The following is a 21,445-nucleotide window of genomic DNA, read 5'->3' as shown; positions in this document are numbered from 1 at the left end:
ACAAAGCCATGAACATCCCCATTCAGCACTGAAAATGCCAGCACAGAGCTAATACCACCACCACCCCCTCCTTACCCTCCCCCATCAAAGTGTAACTAACCCTCCTACATCAGCATCACCTGAGCATTTGTTAGAATTACTAGCTCCAACCTAGACCTACTAAATCAGATCTGAATGCACAAGTACTGTACATGCATAGTAGAGTTTAAAAGCACTACATCAAAAGACTCCACTCTGGGAAATGTGATTGGTTCCAGAGGTATGACCCACACATACTGACATCTGAAGGCCTCCCAATCACTGTACGAAAAAAGCCACACAACAGTCCTTCCAATCAGACTTTTAAAGTTTCACTTTCATCAGCAACAGCCAGACAAAGACATGCACTCATTTGAAGATACCATTAACATTAAAGACAGACCAAAATGAAGCAAAACTCAAAACACGTCCTCAAGAGGAAGCTAATGTAAGGAACAAAAGAAAACTTTAAATCCTACAACTATCTTTAGAGTTAGAATAGATTATATGCATAAAAGGAACATGATGCAACAAAAAATATTCAGAGAACAAAAATAGTTCCTGTATGTTAAAAATATAGTAAGAGAAATTTAAAAATTCAATAGAAGATTTGAAACATAAAATTGAAAAAATTCCCACTAACAAGAAAAAGACAAAAGGGAGGAAATAAGAGAATAAAGTACAAAACTTAAAGCATTACTCTAAGAGATACAACATATAAACAACAGTGAGTACTAGAGAGAGATTTAAAAAAAAAACACAGGGGAAATGCATAGTACAAGAAAACAAATTTCCAGGCTAAATGTTCCCTCAAATGCCAACAGAATTCAATGATTAAAGAAAAAAAAATCTCAGGATATTCTAGGATACTAAGGATAATTATTAGCACTGAAAGCTATAAAACTGCAGTGCGCCAGTGTGGCTCAGTGGATTGAGCATCATCCCATGGACTGAGAGGTCCTTGTTCAATTCCTAGTCAGGGCACATGCCCAGGTTGAGGGTTCAATCCCCAGTAGGGAACATGCAGGAGGCAGCAGATGGATGTTTTTAACTCTCTCCCTTCCTCTCTCTCTAAGAAAAATCAATAAAAACATTTTTTTAAAAAGAAAGCAAGCTATAAAACCGATGAACCAATGTTTTAAAATCCTGAGGGAAAATTATTTCCAGCCTAAAATCACATATCCTCAAACTATGCATCAACTGTGAGTGAGGCTAGAATAAAGACTCTTGTGGACAAGCAAAATTTCAATAAATTTACTATCCACGCACCCTTTCTCAGGAAGTTATCAATTTGTGTGCTTCACCAAAAGGAAGGAGCAAACCAACAATGAGAAATGGAATTTAGGAAAGAGAGGCTACATCTGACAAGAGAATTTTCAAGATGATGGAGAAAGGAAATTCCGGGACAAATGCTTGTTCAGCAGCCCCTGGAAGAAGGCAGAAATCCTCCAAGAAATAAATGTAACTGGAGGAAAGCCTCCAAGAAATAATAAAACTGATATGTCTAAGAATAACTGAGAATCACACTACTATAGAAATGAGAATGAAATGATAGGTATATACAAAACTAAGCAAATGAACAGTAAGTCCTTTGAACTAGCTCCTAGACATTGATGACAGGTTACTTTCCGCCAAAGCATTATGGCATCTTTATTTCCAAGACTTCGCCCTTCACTGGCTCTCTCCTGCTTACCAGATAGTTGTCCGTGATTTTTACCTGACACGTAAGGCCAGACTCTTAAGATACTGTGGCCCACATCCTCTAACATAATCTCCTAGTACCTTACTCCCTCCTCTACATTACTCAATTCTAAATAAATCTTCCACTTTCCTTTCTCCTAGCCTCTGCCATCTTCCCACCTTCCTTACCCCATCCTTGAAAGGATTCCCCCACCCTCTTCTATCCAAATCTTACTATCCTAGAAAGCCCAACAGAAATCCCTTCTCTTCTACCAAGTCTTCCCAACACTACCCTACTCATGGGACCAGTAGTAATACATGTTACTTGATGACATCTCTTGTACCATTATTTAACTTTTATGTATTAAAATCTTGCATGCATGATTTGATTAAAAGTTCCTTGAGAAGAGTCTATAGGATTATTAGTGTCAACATTCCCCATTATGTCCCATATCCAATTTTACCTATAGCAAGAATCCAGTCTTGAGGGGAGGTAGGAAAAAGAATAGTCTTGATTTGTCAAATTCTAATGCATTTCCAAACAGTAACTAAGTCATTCCTCCAATACCACAGAATCATCAATGTCACTCACCACTTTACTTTGCACGTCTTTGTATTCCATTCCACAATATGTTTATCATCTGAACAACTATACAAACAACCATTGTCTTGATGCCACTGTATACAATTGACTTTGTTGTCATGTCCGCCACTCTGTAGATTAAAAAGATTAAAGAAAAATAATCATGTGATATGATAACATGCATCCTGGAATTATCACTAAACAGTGAACTAAAATGTTAGGCTTTAACCTAACTAAAAAAACCTACATCAATCCATTTCCTCCAACATCAAAAATGAGATAAATCAGCTATAACTTCATCCAATGTTAACTTTCCCTTCTCTGCTGGAAAAACATACTTCTACGTGCTAAGTTAAAGGATCTTAATCCTAAATGCCACTTGCTGTAAACAGGAATGCCAGCACAAAGCATAGTATACATACTTCATATACAGTGGCAACAAGTTTGTGACACTTGAGTGAACTAGTAAAGTTAAATCCTAAAGAGTTTCAAGTCAACATTTAAGGTAAATAGCATGACCAATCAAAATTACCATTGAGAACATACATAACAGTCTACGGAACAGGGTAGACCCAGAGACATGGAAGTAGGGTACAGACTGACAACCCTCAAAAGAGGGAGTGGTGGGGGGATGGAAGAGATAAACCACAGAACTTATATGCATGTATGCATAACCAATGGACACAAACAACAAAGCCGGGGACGGGGTGGGGGGGATGGGGAAGAGGCTGTCAGTGGGGAAAAAAAGGAGAAACATCTGCAAAAAAAATTTAAAAATCATTGAAAATCCTTTTTAAAAAGTGCCATCATTGCCCTGGCCAGTTTGGCTCAGCGGTTAGAGCGTCAGCCTGCGGTCCAGAGAGACCCGGGTTCGGTTCCTGCTAAGGGCACATACTTTGGTTGCAGGTTGTCCCCGGCCTTGGCTGGTCGTGCGAGTGGCAGCCACTCAATGTGTCCCTTTCACATAGATGTTTTTCTCTCTCTCTCTTCCTCTCTCTCCCTCCCACTCTATCTGAACAAAAAGTGGAAAAAAGTCCTTGGGTGAGGATAAAAAAATAAAAATTAAAAAAAAAAAAAAAAAGTGCCATCATTACCTAAATAAAGAAATCACTATTTTTTCAGGCAAATACTAAATGTTTCCTTGTTTTTAGATCAGATCATATTAATGATACTTAAAACATTCTCAGCATAGCAAGATGCTCATTCACTCAGAGGCACTAAATTAAAAATCAGATACAAAATTTCACCTATCAAATTAGCTGGTTTTTTGTTAGTGTTATTCCTGTTTTAATGGGAATAGTCAATGATGACAATAACATTATTGGTACCATCCTTCCATTGTTGATATAAGTACAAATTAGGAAAACTCTTCCAGAAAATATTTTTATACTCTGTAACAAATGCCTTAATACTAAAAACCTTTTGATTCATTTATTGCAGGTTAATAATCTGGGAATCCATTAAGAAAAAGAAAATGTATAACAACAACCAAATAAAAATTGGAAACCACCTAAATGGTCAGTAAGTTAAATCACCAAGAGACTATCCAACTTAATGGTATTTTAGTATTTAAGTATTTTAGTCATTAAAAATGTTTATAACTAGTTCTTGACAAATATGAAAATTGTTTATGTTGTAATGTAATGTAAAGTATCAGGAAACAAAATAGATGAATATAAAACAGAACCCAAAGTACTTTTTAAATATATGCAGAAAGCAAAGAAATACGTAATTTATTAAACAGAAATTCTTTTGATAATAGATTTAGGTATAAAACTTTCCCCTGTTCAGCATTATGTAGTTCCAAATTATCTACAGGTAGATGTTACTTAAAAGAGAAAACACTGGCCCTGGCTGATGTAGCTCAGTGGTTAGAGCATCAGCCCATGCACTGAAGGGTGGTAGGTTCAATTCCCAACGCTGGTCCGTATGTGTGCAGAGGCAACCAATTGATGTCTCTATCTCACATCATGGTTTCTCTCTCTTCTCCCCTCCCTCCCTACCTTCTATTCTAACAACAACAAAAATCAATGGAAAAAATATCCTCAGGTGAGGACCACCAAAAAAATAAATAAAAAAGAGACAACACTGTTTTATTCATATCTGTAGAAGGCATTCCTATACAAAATGAGCACTAAAAAATACTGCAATATAAATTGTCTGAAACAAATTATGCCAGTTAAGTTACTATCTCACAGAGCCAAATCCTCACTTCTCTGCTCTGCAATGCTGGGGCTGAGATTCTGCAAACCACATTTCTGCTTCGCCAGCTGGATGGCCAGTAGGCTCCATCAATAAGGGGTGCTAAGGGAGACAAGGTCGGAGGAACAAATGACTTATTCCTTGAATGCAATTTTTCCAGCACTTGGAGAACCAGTTTTATCACCTCCCAGCAGTCAGCTGGAGCCCCTTCCTCAGAGTTCTGGTTCCCAGGCCCATGGGGCCAACTCCTGCTCAAGAGACAGCAGCATAGAGAGCAACACCTGCTCCCCAACAGTCTGTTTCAGCAATAATCCCAACTATCTCCTTTGTCCTCTACCCTAGAGATGGTGGGCACCTTCCTGCAGCTGTTATCTGGGATACTTAGAATTCTTTTCACTCTTTCTTTATTTTCAATCTAGTCAACAATTTTTCCTATTCTCATCTATAATAATAACTGTTACCTATTATAGCTACCATCAAAATTATTGAGAATTTTAAATATGGAAGGGGCAGAAAAATGCCTCCATAGTGTAGATCCTACAGCATACCCTGGATAGTTTTGTTTTTATTTAATAAATCTGTAATATACCAGTTTCCCCATCACATCTCTTATATAACATAGATACATACTTACTACTAATTTACTGTGTAATTCTCCTTTTACTGTACTGTATAATAAAATACTACCAACTGCTGTACCAAGAGCCAACAAGTCAATCTGGTTACTTGTTTCTATAGGTTCTGATTTCCTTTTTTTCCTCTGGGGACTTTCCTAAAAATAAAAGGAAAAGAAATGTTTATTTTGTATTTCAAACACTGAAAATCATTAACGCATAAATGCAAATGCCCAATAACCCACAAAGAAAACGTGATTACTACTACAAGACATTAATTACTTAAAAAAAAAAAAAAAGTGGAGGTAGGATTCCCACTTTCTCACTACTTAGGAAAAAAAAAAAATCACTCCAATAGAAGAAGCTCTTAATTCTTGTCCCCCTATCTCCTACCTCTCTGGAAAGAATCTGTCAAATAGGACAACTTGGTATACTCTTGGTATTCTCTTAAGAGGTCCAATGTTCCACTCCTAAGCAAAGAGATGACAGATCCACACCTAAGCAGCCAACAATTCCCCTTTTCCCCCTCTTCTTTTATTTCACATTCTAGCTTTGTTTTTAGGAAAAGAGAAACAAATGTTTTTATATTTACAAAATGCATTTCCTTCCAATTGGGGGAAAATAAATCATTGTAACTAATAAAACAGCACAGAGCTCTACACACTAGAGAAATTGCTCTAATGTCTGGTTAAGTGCTAGTCTGAAAGTCCCATTTGGTCCAGCCACTGTGGCTCAGTGGTTGAGTATCAAACTATGCACCAAGAGGTCGCTGGTTCAGTTCCCAATCAGGGCACATGCCCGGATTTCGGGCTTGATCTCCAGTGTGGGGCGTGCAGGAGGCAACCAATTGATGTTTCTATCTCTCCCTCTGCCTTCTTCTCTCTCTAAAATCAATAAAGGAAAATATTTATAAAGTAAAATTTTTAAAAAGTCCCATGTGTCCCATGTTGTCTTGTGATTCCAATGACTGAAGAGGTACAAGTTTAAATCTAGTGTCAAATAAGACAAAACTTGATTTTAAAAATGAGTCCTGGCCAGATTGGCTGAGGCTGGAGCAGCCCACAGACCAAAGAGCCAAGGGTTCGATTTCAGTCAAGGGCACATACCTCAGTTGAGTTCTCCTGAGGGAGACAACCAATCCCAATCGATGTGCCTCTTCTCTCTTCTCTCCTCCCCCCCCCCTTCCCTCACTGCCATTCTGTCTGAAAACAAATGGAAAAATAGCCTCAGATGAGGATTTAAAAAAATAAATGATAATAACAGCTCTTGTCTGTCCATCAAAAGACAATCAATGATCCCAACTTCAGAGTACTATATCAGTTTATAATGCCGAAAAATTATAATTGCAGAACTTATCTTCCATGTTTATAATTTTTTTACATTAAAGCTTGCCAGCCTATATTGTAGAATAAGGGAGGTCTGAGAAATTTGTTCTTTTAGTGTAAAACAGACCAATACCATAGCAAAGGGAACATTTTCTTAGTAGTGCAAGATCTTTGCTCTCCAGCACAAAAGAGAAGTCCAGGATGCATAAAAATCTGCACAACCCAAAACCCACCAGTGAAAACTATGTTGCTAGTGCATAGAGAATATCAAGGGAGTAGATTTATAAAGCATTTTCCATTTTTTCTTTACATTATCTTATGAAGATGGTACATTTGAACGATTTGATTCATTGGACACACTTGTCAATCAACAACAATAAAAAGATTCAACTAAAAAGAGGGTAATATTCTCTTTTTTTCTTTATTGATTTCAGAGGGAGAGGAAGGGAGAGGGAGACAGAAACATCAATGGAGAGAACATCGATTGGCCGCCTGCTGCATGCTCCCCACCGGGGATTTGGCCCACAACCTGGACATATGTATGCCCTGACCAGGAATCGAACTGGTGACCTCTTGGTGCATGGGTTGACACTCAACCAGAGCCACATGACTGGGCAAGAGGGTAATGTTCTACACAGAGAAAATAATGTCCACTTTGCAAGTCCTGAAAAATGTATCTACATTCATAAACCCAAAAAAGAAGTTACAATTAAAAGCCAAAGTATAAAACAATCTGATAATCCCAAGAGTAACATTTAATTTGCTTGAAGCATTGAAACTTTAGCACAAGGCTTGTCCTAGATCCCAGCTTCAATTAAATGAATTTCTGAAGCCACCTCTGAATGATCCCAGAAAGTAAAAGTGATTTCTGCATAAGGTTATGAACACAAACACCTATTTCAAGGGCAACATGGGAAAGGATACTAATCTATTACTCATCAGGAAACTCTGGAAAATTTTAGAAATTATTTCTTCTGCTTTTAGTTTTCCTAAATCAAATCAGAATTATCTACACTGAGGTTTCTGACATTGAAAACACAGGCTGGTCCAAATATGTACAGGATGTTTTTCTGCAGATTTGAATTTATATTTAAAAGCAAAGAAATTTTAACATATTCAAAGCCCTGGTTTCCTATCAGCAAAATCTCAGTTTTTGGGAAAAGCAAACAGAGTGTACAAGTGGGAGAAGCATCCATAGAATCTATGCCCAATTTTGAGGATTACTAATCTATACCTAAATAGAGATTCAATTAATTAATCTCAAAGAATTACTGACTCATGTATGTTTTCTCAGAGTTGGATGATCTTTTAAAAAATAACTTCCCATTCAGCAGGATGAACATGTCCAAACATGTAACACCCAAACCAGGTATTTTAAATAACCAATGTGTATTTTAGTGAACTCTAATATTTAAAGTACCACTCCATTACTAAATATTTCTGAAACCAAGAGTTCAGTGTTGCTGCTGCTTACAGATTATAACAGACCTCTGTTGTCATTTTCTATCTAAACCTGTTATTCCTGTGATCAAAAACTTCGATGACGTCCCAAAGAGTAAATTAACATAAACAACTCTCCAGCATTCAAAAGCACCCACAATTTGCCTCCAACTCACCTTTCCCAGCCTTATTTTCAATTCCATCCTTACATTACACTTCCTAATCATGAATAAACTTTCCCATTTTGCCTTTGCTTTTCCCTGCACTTGGATGGGCCTTTTCCCACTCACTTTAATGTTCATCTGGTTTACAAAAAAAATCTATCTATGCTTCAAGGTCTACTTCAAATATCATTTCTCCACAAAAACTTCTTTCTCTTTCTCTCTTAAGGTACTGCTTTGCACTACAGATGCAGTATATCTGAACTGTCTTTATTTTAGTCATACTGTTGTTTCCTCTAAAAGGCCTAGGCACAATGTCATGTGCACAGAAATTGTACATGTAAATGTATGAAGTAATGGAAAGGGGAGGCTAAAATTTTAGATCATATATGTATTTGTGAATGGAAAAATCTGAGTAGCTGAAGGTACGAGGAGTCAAGACCAAAAGGATATGATTTTTTAGACTAGTCTTTCTCAATATGAAGGTGCAACTGAGCTAAGTAATAAACACCAATACCAGACTGAAGGCAGCATATCAGAATTTAATCCAGAAGGCAGTAAGAAGGCTAAGAGATTGAACGGTACATGTGCATAATTTATAAGAGTCATAGTACAGATATGGTGAAGACAGAGAAAAAAACACATCCAGGTAATGAGAAATCAGAATTTGATCAATGAAACAATGACTTTTTATACTGTGATTCTCACAGTAAGAAGAGTTTACATGGAGAGCTAGTGCAAACTCATAAGAGCATGTGTATATATAACTGGAAGAAGTTTCACTAAAAAACTTACCCTTTACCATGCAAAATACACTCTCATATTATCTTATGCCATCCCAACCAACTAAATCTATTTCACAATCCACTAATGGATCAAAACCTATTTTTGAAAAATACTGACCTCTAGACACTAAAAATTATGTCAAAGTTTCAAGTTTCACTCTGCAATTCTTTTCCTATGCCATTTCCTGGCCTTAGTCACTTACTCTGGCAAATGTTTCGTGGACAACAATAAACAAAAATGTGTGCATTTTATATACAACTACATACAGTATTTATATAAAAAACAATTCAATTCTAATTCATAGGAATGTCTATTTCTGTCAATGAGATCTAATCTGCAAATTTTACCTTCTTTTGAAGTTTAAATACTGGAGAGACCTTAAGACAGAGCATTGTACAGGAACACAACTGGATTGTGCTACATCTCTAAGGGATAGGAGTGGGGATGCTCAGCTCAAGTATTTCCCAGAAGCATCCTTAATATTACTATGCTTGCCCTGTCCAATGTCTGAAATGCCAGATGCTTCATTCAACAAGCATTAAGTGAGCGTGCTTTGCAGTGACAGCAAAGCAGCATAAAGACATTTACTGTGGTAGCCAATAGTAGACAAGGTCTATTTCTCCAGGGCACTTAGGAAAGGAAAAGGAGAAAAGTTTGAGAGATTGGGGGGGTGGGGTGAAAATAGCAAGTCAGTTCCTAGGTGGCTTTGGTATATCATATAACATTTCAGCCTCAGTTTACACACATAAACCCGAGGAACTCAAATAATAGCATCCATCCAGTCCATCAATCTGTCTCCCTGTACTTTTCTTGTCATCATTAGAGGTCCTCTATTCCCAGGCTCCATCAACCAAATGTTCAACTATATAATATGTACAAAAACCCTTTAAATACTATTGTGGCATAAATGCAAAGTATTACAATCATTCTGTGACTGAGAACAAGCAGCAGCAGTCTAATTTTGCTACACATTTATGAATTGCTTTAATTCCTGTTACCCAAAAAAAAAAAACAAAACAGCACCAACTCATTTTTTCACCATTTATAACACCACCAAACTTTGTCCCTGGGTGGTGAAATGCTAATTACTGAAACAGATAGCACTCACCACATGCCAGGCCAGTCTACATCAGTCATAGTATCTCAAATCTAGTGGCCACAATTACTTTATTGGTTATTAAGGCTTTGGTGAAGTCATTTAAACTTTCCTAGATCTGATTCTTAGTTTTAAAAAATGTAGTAACTTCAGGGCATTTCATAGAGTTGCATAGCTAAAATGAGAGAATACAGGCATAAGGATATGAAACCTATAAAACCTTTTTAATGTAACCCAATTCATACTTTTCAGTGAGACCACCCCCCCCCCCAAAGTAAAGTGACTTGTTCAATGTGACAAAACCAAGTTTGAGTTGAGTCCTGGTTATGAAACCAAACCCAGGTATTTTTCTATTGTATCAGAGTATTATATTTAATTCAAAATTGTGACTTTTAACAGGAAACTTAAGACTAGATAAATGTTTTATATTCCTGAGGCATACAATGTGATTGGCAAGTCAAGAGAAAACCAGAATGGGCAAAACTTTTGCCAGCCTAATACTAAATATTTGCTGCAGATAATGGAGAACTAAGCTCTAACTACCTGAGTTCTAGAACAGGTTCAGTTTTTGGCTTTTTGCAAGTTGCTTAATTTTCCAGAGCCTCGGTTTCTTCTTCCCAAACAAGGCAAAAAGTTAGTGTTTACTTTGCAGGACTAACCATACAAATATGATACTAATAATAACAACAAAACTTGTAGCACTTACACAACAAGAACTATTCTAAATGCTTTACCCTTATTAAATATGTGAACCTTCACAATCACTCTCTGAGGTAGGTACTATTATCTCCATTTTACAAATGGGAAACTAGAGGCAAATGACTACGAAACCAAATCTAGATTCAAACGTAGACAACATAGCTTACCTGCGGTTCCCACGTGAGTGTGAGTTAGAGCAGATGTAGTGACTCAACAGGGCATCTTACCTGAGATGGATCCCTAACAAAGAAAAGCCTTCCCAAACTCGGCAGTGTCCCGTCTAAGACAAACTTCACCTGAACTCATATTTCAGCTAAACTACTTCACTTCACCTGCATATCCTAAGGCAGACTTCAGACTTGGGGAAAATGGGGTATATAAAAGGAAGTCGAGCTGATGTTAAAAATAAAAAAGCAAGTTTCAAACGGCTGAAAATGGAAATGAGCCTGGGACAGTCAAGAGTGAGAGTCCCACGTCTTGGACGTGGAAGATAACACGTGGTGAGCCGGCACCCAAGGGTGGGGGGTGTACGGAAGCAAGGAAATAGACTTGTTGATTCCAACAGCCCAAGGCAAATCCGATGAAAGGGTAGTGAGTGGGTCAGAGAAGAGCAGGATAGCCTCGAAGTGGGACTCTGTCAAAAGCCATGGCTCACAAGATCGCGTCCTGTTAAGCGAGGCCCGACAGCCCCGGGGGGGCCGGAGCCTCGGCGAGCAGGGCGCCCCGGGCGACAGCGGGGCGAGCAGCGAAGACCGCGTGGAGCCCGCTGACAGGGCTCCGGTCCACTGCCCGTGGGATCGGGCCGAGCACTCAGTCGCTGCCCTCCGGACAGCCCGCGCACGAGACTGGCGACGTGGGCCCACTCCGCGCCGCCATCGCCGCACTCCGTGCCTCCTCGCCCCGGGCCTCCGAGGGCCACGCGGGATGCCCGGCCACGCGCCGTGGGGCCGGGGGACGCGGAGGCTGAGCCCTGGCGGGCGCCCAACCCCGCCGTCCCGCTCGCTTTACCTTGGCCTGCGATCGCGCTGGCGCCCAGGCCAGGCAGGTGCAAGTACCGCTGAGGTGCGCGGAAGGCACGTATTCTTGGTGCAGCCGGTTGCTGGCTGTCTCCCACACTCGCAGGTGACCGTCGGCAGACGCCAAAGCGAAGTAGGCCTGACTCTGCGGGGAGAAGGCGCAGGGGACCCCCGCGGAAGACAGGGAGTCGGCAACTCCGCCGCCACCCGCCGCCATTGCTGCTCTGGCTCCGCGGCAGCCACGTGTTCGCTCGTGCGCAGGCGCACCGGCCCGGGGCGGGGCCTGGAGGGAGGAAGTGGGGCGGAGGGAGTACAGAGAGCCCAAGGAGTGGCTCTTCCCGACGCCAAAGAACGTTGGGCGGGTCCAACCTGTGGACAGTGGCCCGCAGGGCCCAGTGATGATTTGTACTAGGGAGAGAGGACCGGAGGAGTAACTTAACTATGCGTTGCACGGCAGGGCCATTCCTTTAAAAAAAGAAAGAAAGAAAAGGATTGGGTTGTCTTTTGTTTGTTTTTTGTTTTTGAAGCTATTTTCCATCAACCTTATTTCCATTCTATTTAAAAGTTTATGTTAGCGCAGCTTAAGGGCACTCAATGGTTTTCCTACCCATTCAGTGGCCTGAGCAGTGGGGGCTGCAGACCAGTCTTCAGTGGCAGGCTGAGCGCTGCAGCCTTCAGTAGGAAACTGCTGAACAGGCACAGAAGGCACCCGCAGGCCTTCAACCAGTCGTCAACCTCAGGTTGAGCTGCAGTGAACTCAAGAGCCGAAGCAGTCCTTTCACCCTGAAATTCCTCCTCTTCCTTTTCAATCTCTTCAGGCTCTCTGTAGAAATAGTGATCAGGCATGACCTACCATGGGTGTTCATAGGAGATGGTGCTTCCCATGCACAGAACTTCCCGGGCCAGCATCCACCACATTAGACCCACTGAGTGAGCCCCTTGTTGCAAGGGCTGGCAATATCCACAGAGTGCAGAGAAGAGTCTGTTACACAGAGCAATGGTAGGCAGGTTAACATAAGAAGTCTCTATGAGAAGCTGGTGGTCAGCCCTGGGATCAGTAATCACCAGAATTCTTGGCTCCCAGAAGGCTGCCTGGATCTGGTTGGTGAAGTTTCCAGGAGTAAAGCAGCTGGCAATTAGGAGTGGCTCCAGTGACTTCAAACTTCAGCACAGCTCTCTGGCCAATATTCCTGGACAATGTGACACTGACATCAGCAGGGGTTTTCAGTGGCAACAATGGCATGAGCTGCCAGCAGAAGTTTCTCCCAGGTTCTCTTAAGATGTATGATACAGCTCTGGTCAGTGGTTAGAGCACTGGCTCGTGGACCGCAGAGTTCTGGGTTCGGTTCCTGCTAAGGGCATGTACCTTGGTTGCAGTTTGTGGCAACCAGTCAGTGTGTCTCTCTCACATCGAAGTTTCTCTATCTTCCTCCCTCTCTCCCTCTTGCTCTAAAAACAAAAAGATTTATGCTGTAGATGCCATTTCTGTTCCTTTTGTAGATGTACTGTTCCATTTGGAAGTCAAGGCTGGTGCCACCTAAGTGGATTCCAGCTGCATGGAATTTAAAGACATCCTCCTCCTTCATTTGCAGGACATCAAGGTCTCTGGACACTGTGAAAGTTTCCCTTTCAGTTATGTGAGCACTGAGAGCAAGGCCGTATGGGTAGTGTGGAAAGCTGTTTTCTTTTTTTTTATTTTTAATCCCCACCAATAATATGTTTATTGATTTTAGAGAGAGGGGAAGGGGGAGAGAGAGAGAGAGAGAAACATCGATCTGAGAGAGAACTATCAATAGGATGCCTTCCCATATGTGCCCTGACTGGGGGTCAAACCCACAACCTGGGCATGTGCCCTGACTGAGAATTGAACTTGCCACTTTTTTTTGGTGTACAGGAATGATGCTCCAACTAATTGAGCCACCCAGCCAGGGCAAAGCTGTTTTCTTTTTAATAACATGATTGAACAAATGTTTAAAGAAATATTCACTTATAACTGCACAATTGTAACAATGGTTTCCATTTTTGCCTATCTACTTCCAGTTTATAGTCATGTATATACATAATAACAATTGTTTAATCATAAGAGTGTAAAAGTAATGGTGGGAGCGCCTATTCCCTCATGTCATCAAGATGTATCCTATGTTACCACATTAAACAGAAACATGTTAATGTTTCCATAATATTTCACCAAATCTACGCAATCTGATTCAAGAAATGTCAAGTACTGCCCTGGCCAGTTTGGCTCAGCGGTTAGAGCGTCGGCCTGCGGTCCGGAGAGACCCGGGTTCGGTTCCCACTAAGGGCATGTACTTCGGTTGCAGTTTGTCCCCGGCCCTGGTTGGTCGTGCGGGTGGCAGCCACTCGATGTGTCCCTTCACATCGATGTTTCTCTCTCTCTCCCTTCCTCTCTCTCCCTCCCACTCTATCTGTACAAAAAAAATGGAAAAATATCCTCGGGTGAGGATAAAAAAAAAAAAAAAGAAATGTCAAGTACTGTTCAGTCTACACAGAGCTTATTGCCTGGTAGGAAAGTAAAAAAAACACCACCCTCACAGCTAAGGAGAAAATAAAACTTTTACAGCCAGGAAGTGCCCTTGTAATAATATTCACATTTTAGATTATTTGAGATGACATAAACTGATCTACATTTTTAAATGGCCTCCTAGACTTTGGATAGAGACTTTAGAGGGGCAAGAATGAAAGCAAACAGACAGGATAGGACGATGACGGGTCAGATTCACATGAAAGCAGAAAAGGTAGTAAGAAAGTATACTTTGAAGTTATGGTCAAAAGTACTTGCTAAATGGATTGATTGTGAAGAGTGAGAAAAAAGCATGAGTAAAGGATGACTAGAAGTCCTGAGCAAATAGTGAACAATGATACCATTAACTGAATTGGGAAAACAAGTTTGGGTGGAGTACAAATCAAGAGTTCTGTTTTGGACAGTTAAGTGCAATATGCCTATTAGACATCCAAATAGAGTTGTTCAGTAGGAAACTGGATATATGAGAAGATCACTTTTAGAGATAAATATTTTGGATACATTAGCATAAAGATGCTATCGTAAAATTTAAAATCGTATTGAGTCTAAGTGTAGACAGAGAAGGAAACAGCCCCAAACTGTGTTAATCTTTAGAGGTCAGGAAGAAAAAAAGGATCCAGCAAAGGAGATTAAGAAGGGGTAACAGCCCTGGCCGGTCTGGCTCAGCGGTAAGTGTGTCGGCCCATGGATCAAAGAATAGCGGGTTTGATTCCAGTCAAGGGCACGTAGCTCGGCTGCAGTTCAGTTTCTGGTCCTGGTCAGGGTCGTGCAGGAGGCAACCAATCTATGTCTCTCTCCCCTCCCCCACCCTCCCTTTCTCCCACTCTATCTGGAGATAAATGGAAAAATATCCTTGGGTGAGGATTTTTTTAAAAAAAGAAGGGATAACAGTGAGGAAAGATTAAAACCCAGGAGAATGACATGCCCTAGAAACAAATTTTTATAAAGATTTCAGAAGCAAGACATGATCAAAACCATGTCAAATGCTATTAAAGATAGCCCTGGCCGGGTGCTCAGTGGTTAGAGCATCAGCCTGCGATCAAGGGAGACCCGGGTTCGGTTCCCATTTGTCCCCGGCCCTGGTTGGTCCTGTGGGTGGCAGCCACTTGATGTGTCCCTTTCACGTCAATGTTTCTCTCTCTCTTCCTCTCTCTCCCTCCCACTCTATTGGAACAAAAAATAGAAAAATGAGAGAAAAATGCTATTAAAGATAAAGATAGAGTTAACCAGTCGAATTGCAAGTTCAAGGTCATTGGTGACTTTTCAAAAGTACTTTTAGTAGAGATGGGGGAAATCTTGTAGAAGGTAGAGAAAAGGAAAGGTGAGGAAGTGCAGAAAAGCATATACAACTATTTCAAGGATTTTTATTATAAAAGAGCATATATGAGTCTGTATGAAAAAAGTTCTGAGCTAGAGTTATAGATTTGTTAGTCATAAATATGCAAATAAAAATAAAAGCTTATTGTGCACTTACCATATGTCAGGTGCAGTTCTAAATGCTTTATGTGTATGAATTCATTTAGTCCTCACAACAGCCCTAGGGTGTAGAAACTATCAATATCTCCATTTTTCCAATAAGGAAACTGAGGTATAGAGTTGGGCAGTGGACGAGAAGCTGGATTTCTAACCCATAGTTATGTGTGGTCACAGGCAACCTGACCCAATGAGATTGTGAGGGTTCACATAGACAACTCTCCAATACCCAAACATATCATGCCTTCACCTCCTCCCTTTCAATGATCTTGGCCTCTACCCTACATCAGTCACTCACTCCCATGGTCATATCCCAAACCTTATCATCACAATAACTGCACCCCCACACACAGTCTCAATTCCCGTGTGCCTCTCTCTAACTACCATCTCCTATCTTTCCAGCTTGCTCTCTTTAGTACCCAGTCTCCAGCCACTCCTTCTGCCCCATGGACCTTCAATTCATTGACTCTACAATCTTTTCACCAGCCCTTACCCCTCCTCCCTGACGGCTGTTCTTCCCTCTTAATTTATCATCAACCCTATCATTACAGCCTTCACCTTCCTTGCGTCTTTCCCACATCATAGCCCTTCCTTAGTAAAACTGCAAGCCTGGTAAAATCTAACTTTCTACCCAAAAGCAGCCAAAAGTGACTACAGAAAAGCCATAGCCACTCTATTATGACTCTTATCCATTCTAAATTCATGGTCACGAATTTCATGTGGGAAGTCACTGCTGCCAGCTTACCAGTTGTTCCCTAGTCCATTCCCTCTCCCACTCTCCTAGACGTTAATTCGTATATTCTCCTACTACCTCGAACCTCCTCCATTCTCACTCTCACTGGAAGACTTTGCTTCCTATTTCCTGAGAAAACAGAAGCAATAACAGAGAACTTCCACAAGCTCCCAGTCACAGACTCTACCTACCTTTGCTCCATCTCTCCTGGTACTAAAAATGACTAGTCTATGCTCCTGGCGAAGGCCACCCCTTCACATAAGTTCTAGATCCCATTCAAGCATATTATTCCACAATGTCTTTCCTCTACCAGTGTCAATTTTTACTTTTCAGTTTAATCCTTCTCATCAACATATAAACATACTCTTCTTAAAAAATAAAATTTCCTTGACTATACCCACTTCCAGTTACTATCCCAATCTTTCTTTCTTCTCTTTCTTTCTTTCTTTCTTTCTTTCTTTCTTTCTTTCTTTCTTTCTTTCTTCTTTCTCCTCACCCGAGGATATTTTTCCATTTATCTTCAGATAGAGTGGGAGGGAGGGAGGGAGAGAGAGAGAGAAACATCAATGTGAGTGAGACACATCATTTGGTTGCCACCCGCACGACCCCAACCGGTGCCGGGGACGAACCACAACCGAGGTACGTGCCCTTGGCTGGAATCGAACCTGGGACTCTTTGGTCCGTAGGCCGATGCTCTAACCACTGAGCAAAATTGGCCAGGGCTCTTTTCTTTCCTTTAAAAGAAAACTCACAAAAGGTAATGTAATTTAATTTTCTTTATTGATTTTAGAGAGAGAGGAAGGGAGCGGGAAAGAGAGAAAGAAACATCGATGAGAGAGAACATCAATTGGCCGCCTCCTGCATGCCCCCACTGGGGATCAAGCCCACAACCTGGGCATGTGCCCTGACCAGGAATCCAACCAGTGACCTCTTGGTATATGGGTTGATGCTCAATCACTGAGCCACACTGGCCAGGCAGTAATTAATTTTCTCAATTTCTCTTCTCCACTGGAGCTTTCATTCCCAACCACCACTGTACCGAAACTCTTATCAAGGCCACCAGTAACCTCCACACTGCTATATATACTTGCCTATCCTCAGTCATCTTATTTAACTTATCATTAGCATGTTTCTCTCCCATGACATCACACCTCCTGGCTTCCTCTTACTTCTCTGGCTGCTCTTCTGACTCTCCTCCTGCTCTCTAACCTCAGGGTGTCTTGGGGTACTTCTTTACCTGGACAGACGACTTTCCAGAATAAAAACTACATTTTCCAGCCTTCTTTGCAACAATGTGAGGCCATATGACTATGGATCAATACAAAAAATATCCTTAAAATGAGTGTGTGTGTGTGTGTGTGTGTGTGTGTGTGTGTGTGTTGTATACATGGGAGAAACAAAAAGGGAGAAGAAAAGAATGAAAAAGCAAAGGTTAAACATGTAAACAATTTGTGAATCTGGACGATGGATATAGAAGACCCTTCTGCAACTTTTGAAATTATATTTACATAAAAGTTACTGACAAGTCTCCCTTGATCTCCAACCTCAAACAGCATCTTCCCAAGCAATCCATGTCTAAGTGTCTGTTTTAGTGATTTCTATCATTTCATTTAAAATAATAAAATAATCTGTTTCAGAGTCAATCATTCCAGTGGTATACCTACCACACTTAACACCCAGAGTGGATCACTTTTTTAAAAAACAATCCCCTTCTTGATATGACAAAAGTATTTCTAGTAACAATCATGAAATGAAACAATAATAATAAAGGTCATAAAAGAAACATATTGATACTTTTATTGAACTTTAATATATAATCCTGTATTTAAAAAGATAAATTATATAATAAATATTATAGGAAGGAAGGTTATAGATTTATAATTTTAATTACATTAAAACTCCATATCCTCATCCTAGCTCAAGGCAGGGCACAGAGTATATACTCAACACATGGTTATTGAATATTTGAAAGAATGTAGGAGAGGAGTAGGGAGGCTTCAAATGCAGGCAGTCAAATTTGGTGATGACTGAAATGGTCTACTACTGCAATAACTATGCCTATGGTGGTGGCTAACAGAAATGGAAAGAAAATTCACAGGACTTCACCACTGATCAGAAGTTGAGAGTGTGCATCTGTGTCAGAAGACAGCCTCACAGACAGAAAGTCACAGATGACTTGGAACTTTGTAGCCTAGAAATAACAGAAAATCGTGTGATTTTTAACCGATACAGGGAATAGAAGAGGGCCAGGTTTCCAGGGAACTGGAATAACAGAAGGGAGAAAGGTGAAGATAGTATGGATCATGCTGAGTTTGGATCATGCAGAGTTTGAGGTACTAGCAGGTCAACCAGAGATGTTGTCTGACAGACAGTTTAAATTATAAATTTTATTTTTAATTTTTTTTAAAGATACAAGTACCTGTTTATAGTTTTCCATTGTCTTTTCAATAGTGAACACTGCTCCAGCTACTTTACCCCTCAATAGGCTTTTGAGTAGATCTGGGAACACAACAACTATTTACAGCAGATTGAAAATATTCTATTTACAAGTTTAGGGACACATTTATTAAATGGGGATTGCCAAATTAGCCAGCATGCACCCGTGAGAGAAAATGCTAATTGCCTCCAAATCCACTTCCCCCTTCCTCAATATGATAGAATTTTAACTTTTAGTTAGAACTATGTTCAACTGTAATAAAAATTAATTTCTGCCCAGCCGGTGTGGACTGAGAGGTCCTAGTTCCATTCTGGGTCAGGGCACATGCCCGGGTTTTGGCTAGATCTCCAGTAGGGGGCATGCAGGAGGCGGCTGATCCAATCAATGTTTCTCACATCGATATTTCTCTCTCTCTAAAAAAATCAATAAAAACCATATATTTTTAAAACTGAATTTCTCAGCTTCCCTTGCAGCTAGATCTGTCCAAGTGTTTAAGTCCTAGTCAATGAAATGTAAGCAGAAGTGATATGTGCATTTTTAGAGAAGTATTTTTAAGGAAAGAGGGAATGACCTTCTTCCCTCTTCTTCCTTCTCACTGACTGAAATTGGGATGTAACAGCTGGAACTTGAGCAGCCATATAAAACTCTAAGGTAAACTTTGGGGTAGAGACTACACCCAGGAATACCTGACACTTCAGAGTGCCATCTTAGTCCCGAATCTCCTACCATCACAGCCACACTGTATCTTAACTAACATACAACTTTACCATATTGCTTAAATTTTCAACACAAAGGAGTCATTTAATTAAGGAGGATTTCTTTTCTTTTTTTTTTTTTTTATCCTCACCTGAGGATATTTTTTCCATTTTTTGTACAGATAGAGTGGCAGGGAGAGAGAGGAAGGGAGAGAGAGAGAGAGAAACATCGACGTGAAGGGACACATCGAGTGGCTGCCACCCGCACGACCAACCAGGGCCAGGGAAAAACTGCAACCGAAGTACGTGCCCTTAGCGGGAACCGAACCCGGGTCTCTCCGGACCGCAGGCTGATGCTCTAACCGCTGAGCCAAACTGGCCAGGGCAAGGAGGATTTCTTAGTATGAAAGCTCACAAAAGTGACACTCGTACATGGTCTTGCTAAGATTTTACTCTATGTTCACTTATAATCTAGTATACAAAGGGTCAATGTGAGAAAAAAAATTAGAGTATGGCCCTGGCCGGTTTGGCTCAGCGGTTAGAGGGTTGGCCTGCGGTCTACAGAGACCCGGGTTCGGTTCCCGCTGAGGGCATGTGCTTCGGCTGCAGTTTGTCCCCTGCCCTGGTCAGGTCGTGCGGGTGGCGGCCACTCGATGTGTCCCTTTCGCGTCGATGTTTCTCTCTCTCTCCCTCTTCCTCTCTCTCCCTCCCAATCTATCTGAACAAAATATCGAAAAATGTCCTCGGGTGAGGATAAAAAAAAAAAATTAGAGTATGACTACAGTTGTATAACAACTAAATAACAAGCAATGCATAGAAGATTAGAACAGTGTTTTGGGTGTTCGGGGGAGTCTTCTGGAGGTGAGATATGCAGGACTAGGACCCAATTATGCAAAGTAAATGAATTAGTGAACGATGAATGAATAGATGTATGGCTATGCCCAAGGTTTTAAGTTTTAGAGAAGTTTAATTATTTCATATGCATTCATAAACAAAGACAGAGAACTTAAACGCAAAGTTTAAAGGCTTCACAAATAACTAAAAATCAAAGGAATGGTGGTTGAGTTTTGCAGGGTGTGTTCATGGCACTTGAGGAAGAGTTGGAGGGCAGAAAGGAAGGGTGCAGTGTGACAGTTCTCTCAAATACTGTCATATTCTGAGGTACAGAAGGTTAAATTTCAACACAATATTGGAAGGATGAAATTAAGCCTTTAATATCCCTCTACCCTGCCACCCGTTATAGCAATGGCATTTTACCCTGTTGAGATGCTTCTAGCTTTTGGGTTAGGGTAAAATAGTTAACTAAACGTTATAACTTAATTAAAAGCAATTAGGTTAAATAGCCACAAAGTGAATACGGCCACTATGATCTCCGGGCCTGGGGCGAGCACGCCTGTCTTCAGAGCTGAGTCTAAAGGGACTCGGTGGGGCTGGGCGAAAAGTCGTGGTCAGCGGGTGCCCAACAGCCGTCTATCAAAAGCGACTGGCCCGCTTTACTGTACTTCTTGGAGGTGACCTAAGCACAGACGTTGGTGATCCTCATTACTATTGGCAGCGGTTCTCAACCTGTGGGTCTCTACCCCCTGGTGGGGGGGGGGGAGGGTCAAACGACCCTTTCACAGGGGTCGCCTAAGACCACTGGAAAACACATATTTCAGATGGTCTTGGGAACCCAGACATCGCGCCCGTGCCGTTCGGGCGGCGCCCACAGGCAGATACGCCCACGCAACAGGAGGAGCTGTGCTGAAGGGTCACGCGTGAGGAAGGCTGAGAACCACTGCATGGCGCTAACCCTGGACAGGACTTCAGTTTCCACAGAGCTTTCGCAGGCTCTCTCTTAATCCTCCTGTCCTCTGGCGAGGCTGGTGGAGACTTGTCACCGGTCACTTTTTAGTCTGTCCACATTTCATTGCGACACGCTCCTGCGCTGGTCCCTCAGCAAGGG

The 21,445-nt window shown here is 41.1% G+C and overlaps 1 protein-coding gene and 1 pseudogene across 1 annotated transcript in view; both read right to left on the bottom strand.

Annotated features, from left to right (window-relative positions):
* The window catches only part of WDR43 (WD repeat domain 43), a 42,534-nt gene extending 30,671 nt beyond the window's left edge, over window positions 1-11,863 (bottom strand). Inside the window, exons 1-3 of the mRNA XM_036263065.1 lie at window positions 11,613-11,863; window positions 5,118-5,255; window positions 2,291-2,412 (exon numbers count right to left, since the gene is read on the bottom strand). Coding sequence (XP_036118958.1) covers window positions 2,291-2,412; window positions 5,118-5,255; window positions 11,613-11,837 — 485 coding nt within the window. The 5' untranslated portion in view covers window positions 11,838-11,863. The remainder of the gene's footprint in view (window positions 1-2,290; window positions 2,413-5,117; window positions 5,256-11,612) is intronic.
* Window positions 11,864-12,191: 328 nt separating this feature from the next.
* On the bottom strand, window positions 12,192-21,283 carry LOC118631129 (annotated as a pseudogene).
* Between the last annotated feature and the right edge of the window lie 162 nt (window positions 21,284-21,445).

The sequence above is a fragment of the Molossus molossus genome, unplaced genomic scaffold (genome assembly GCF_014108415.1).
Source record: "Molossus molossus isolate mMolMol1 unplaced genomic scaffold, mMolMol1.p scaffold_m16_p_15, whole genome shotgun sequence".
Classification (NCBI taxonomy): domain Eukaryota; kingdom Metazoa; phylum Chordata; class Mammalia; order Chiroptera; family Molossidae; genus Molossus; species Molossus molossus.
The sequence above is the reverse complement of the archived record's forward strand: the minus strand, read 5'-3'. Positions and strand labels throughout refer to the sequence as shown.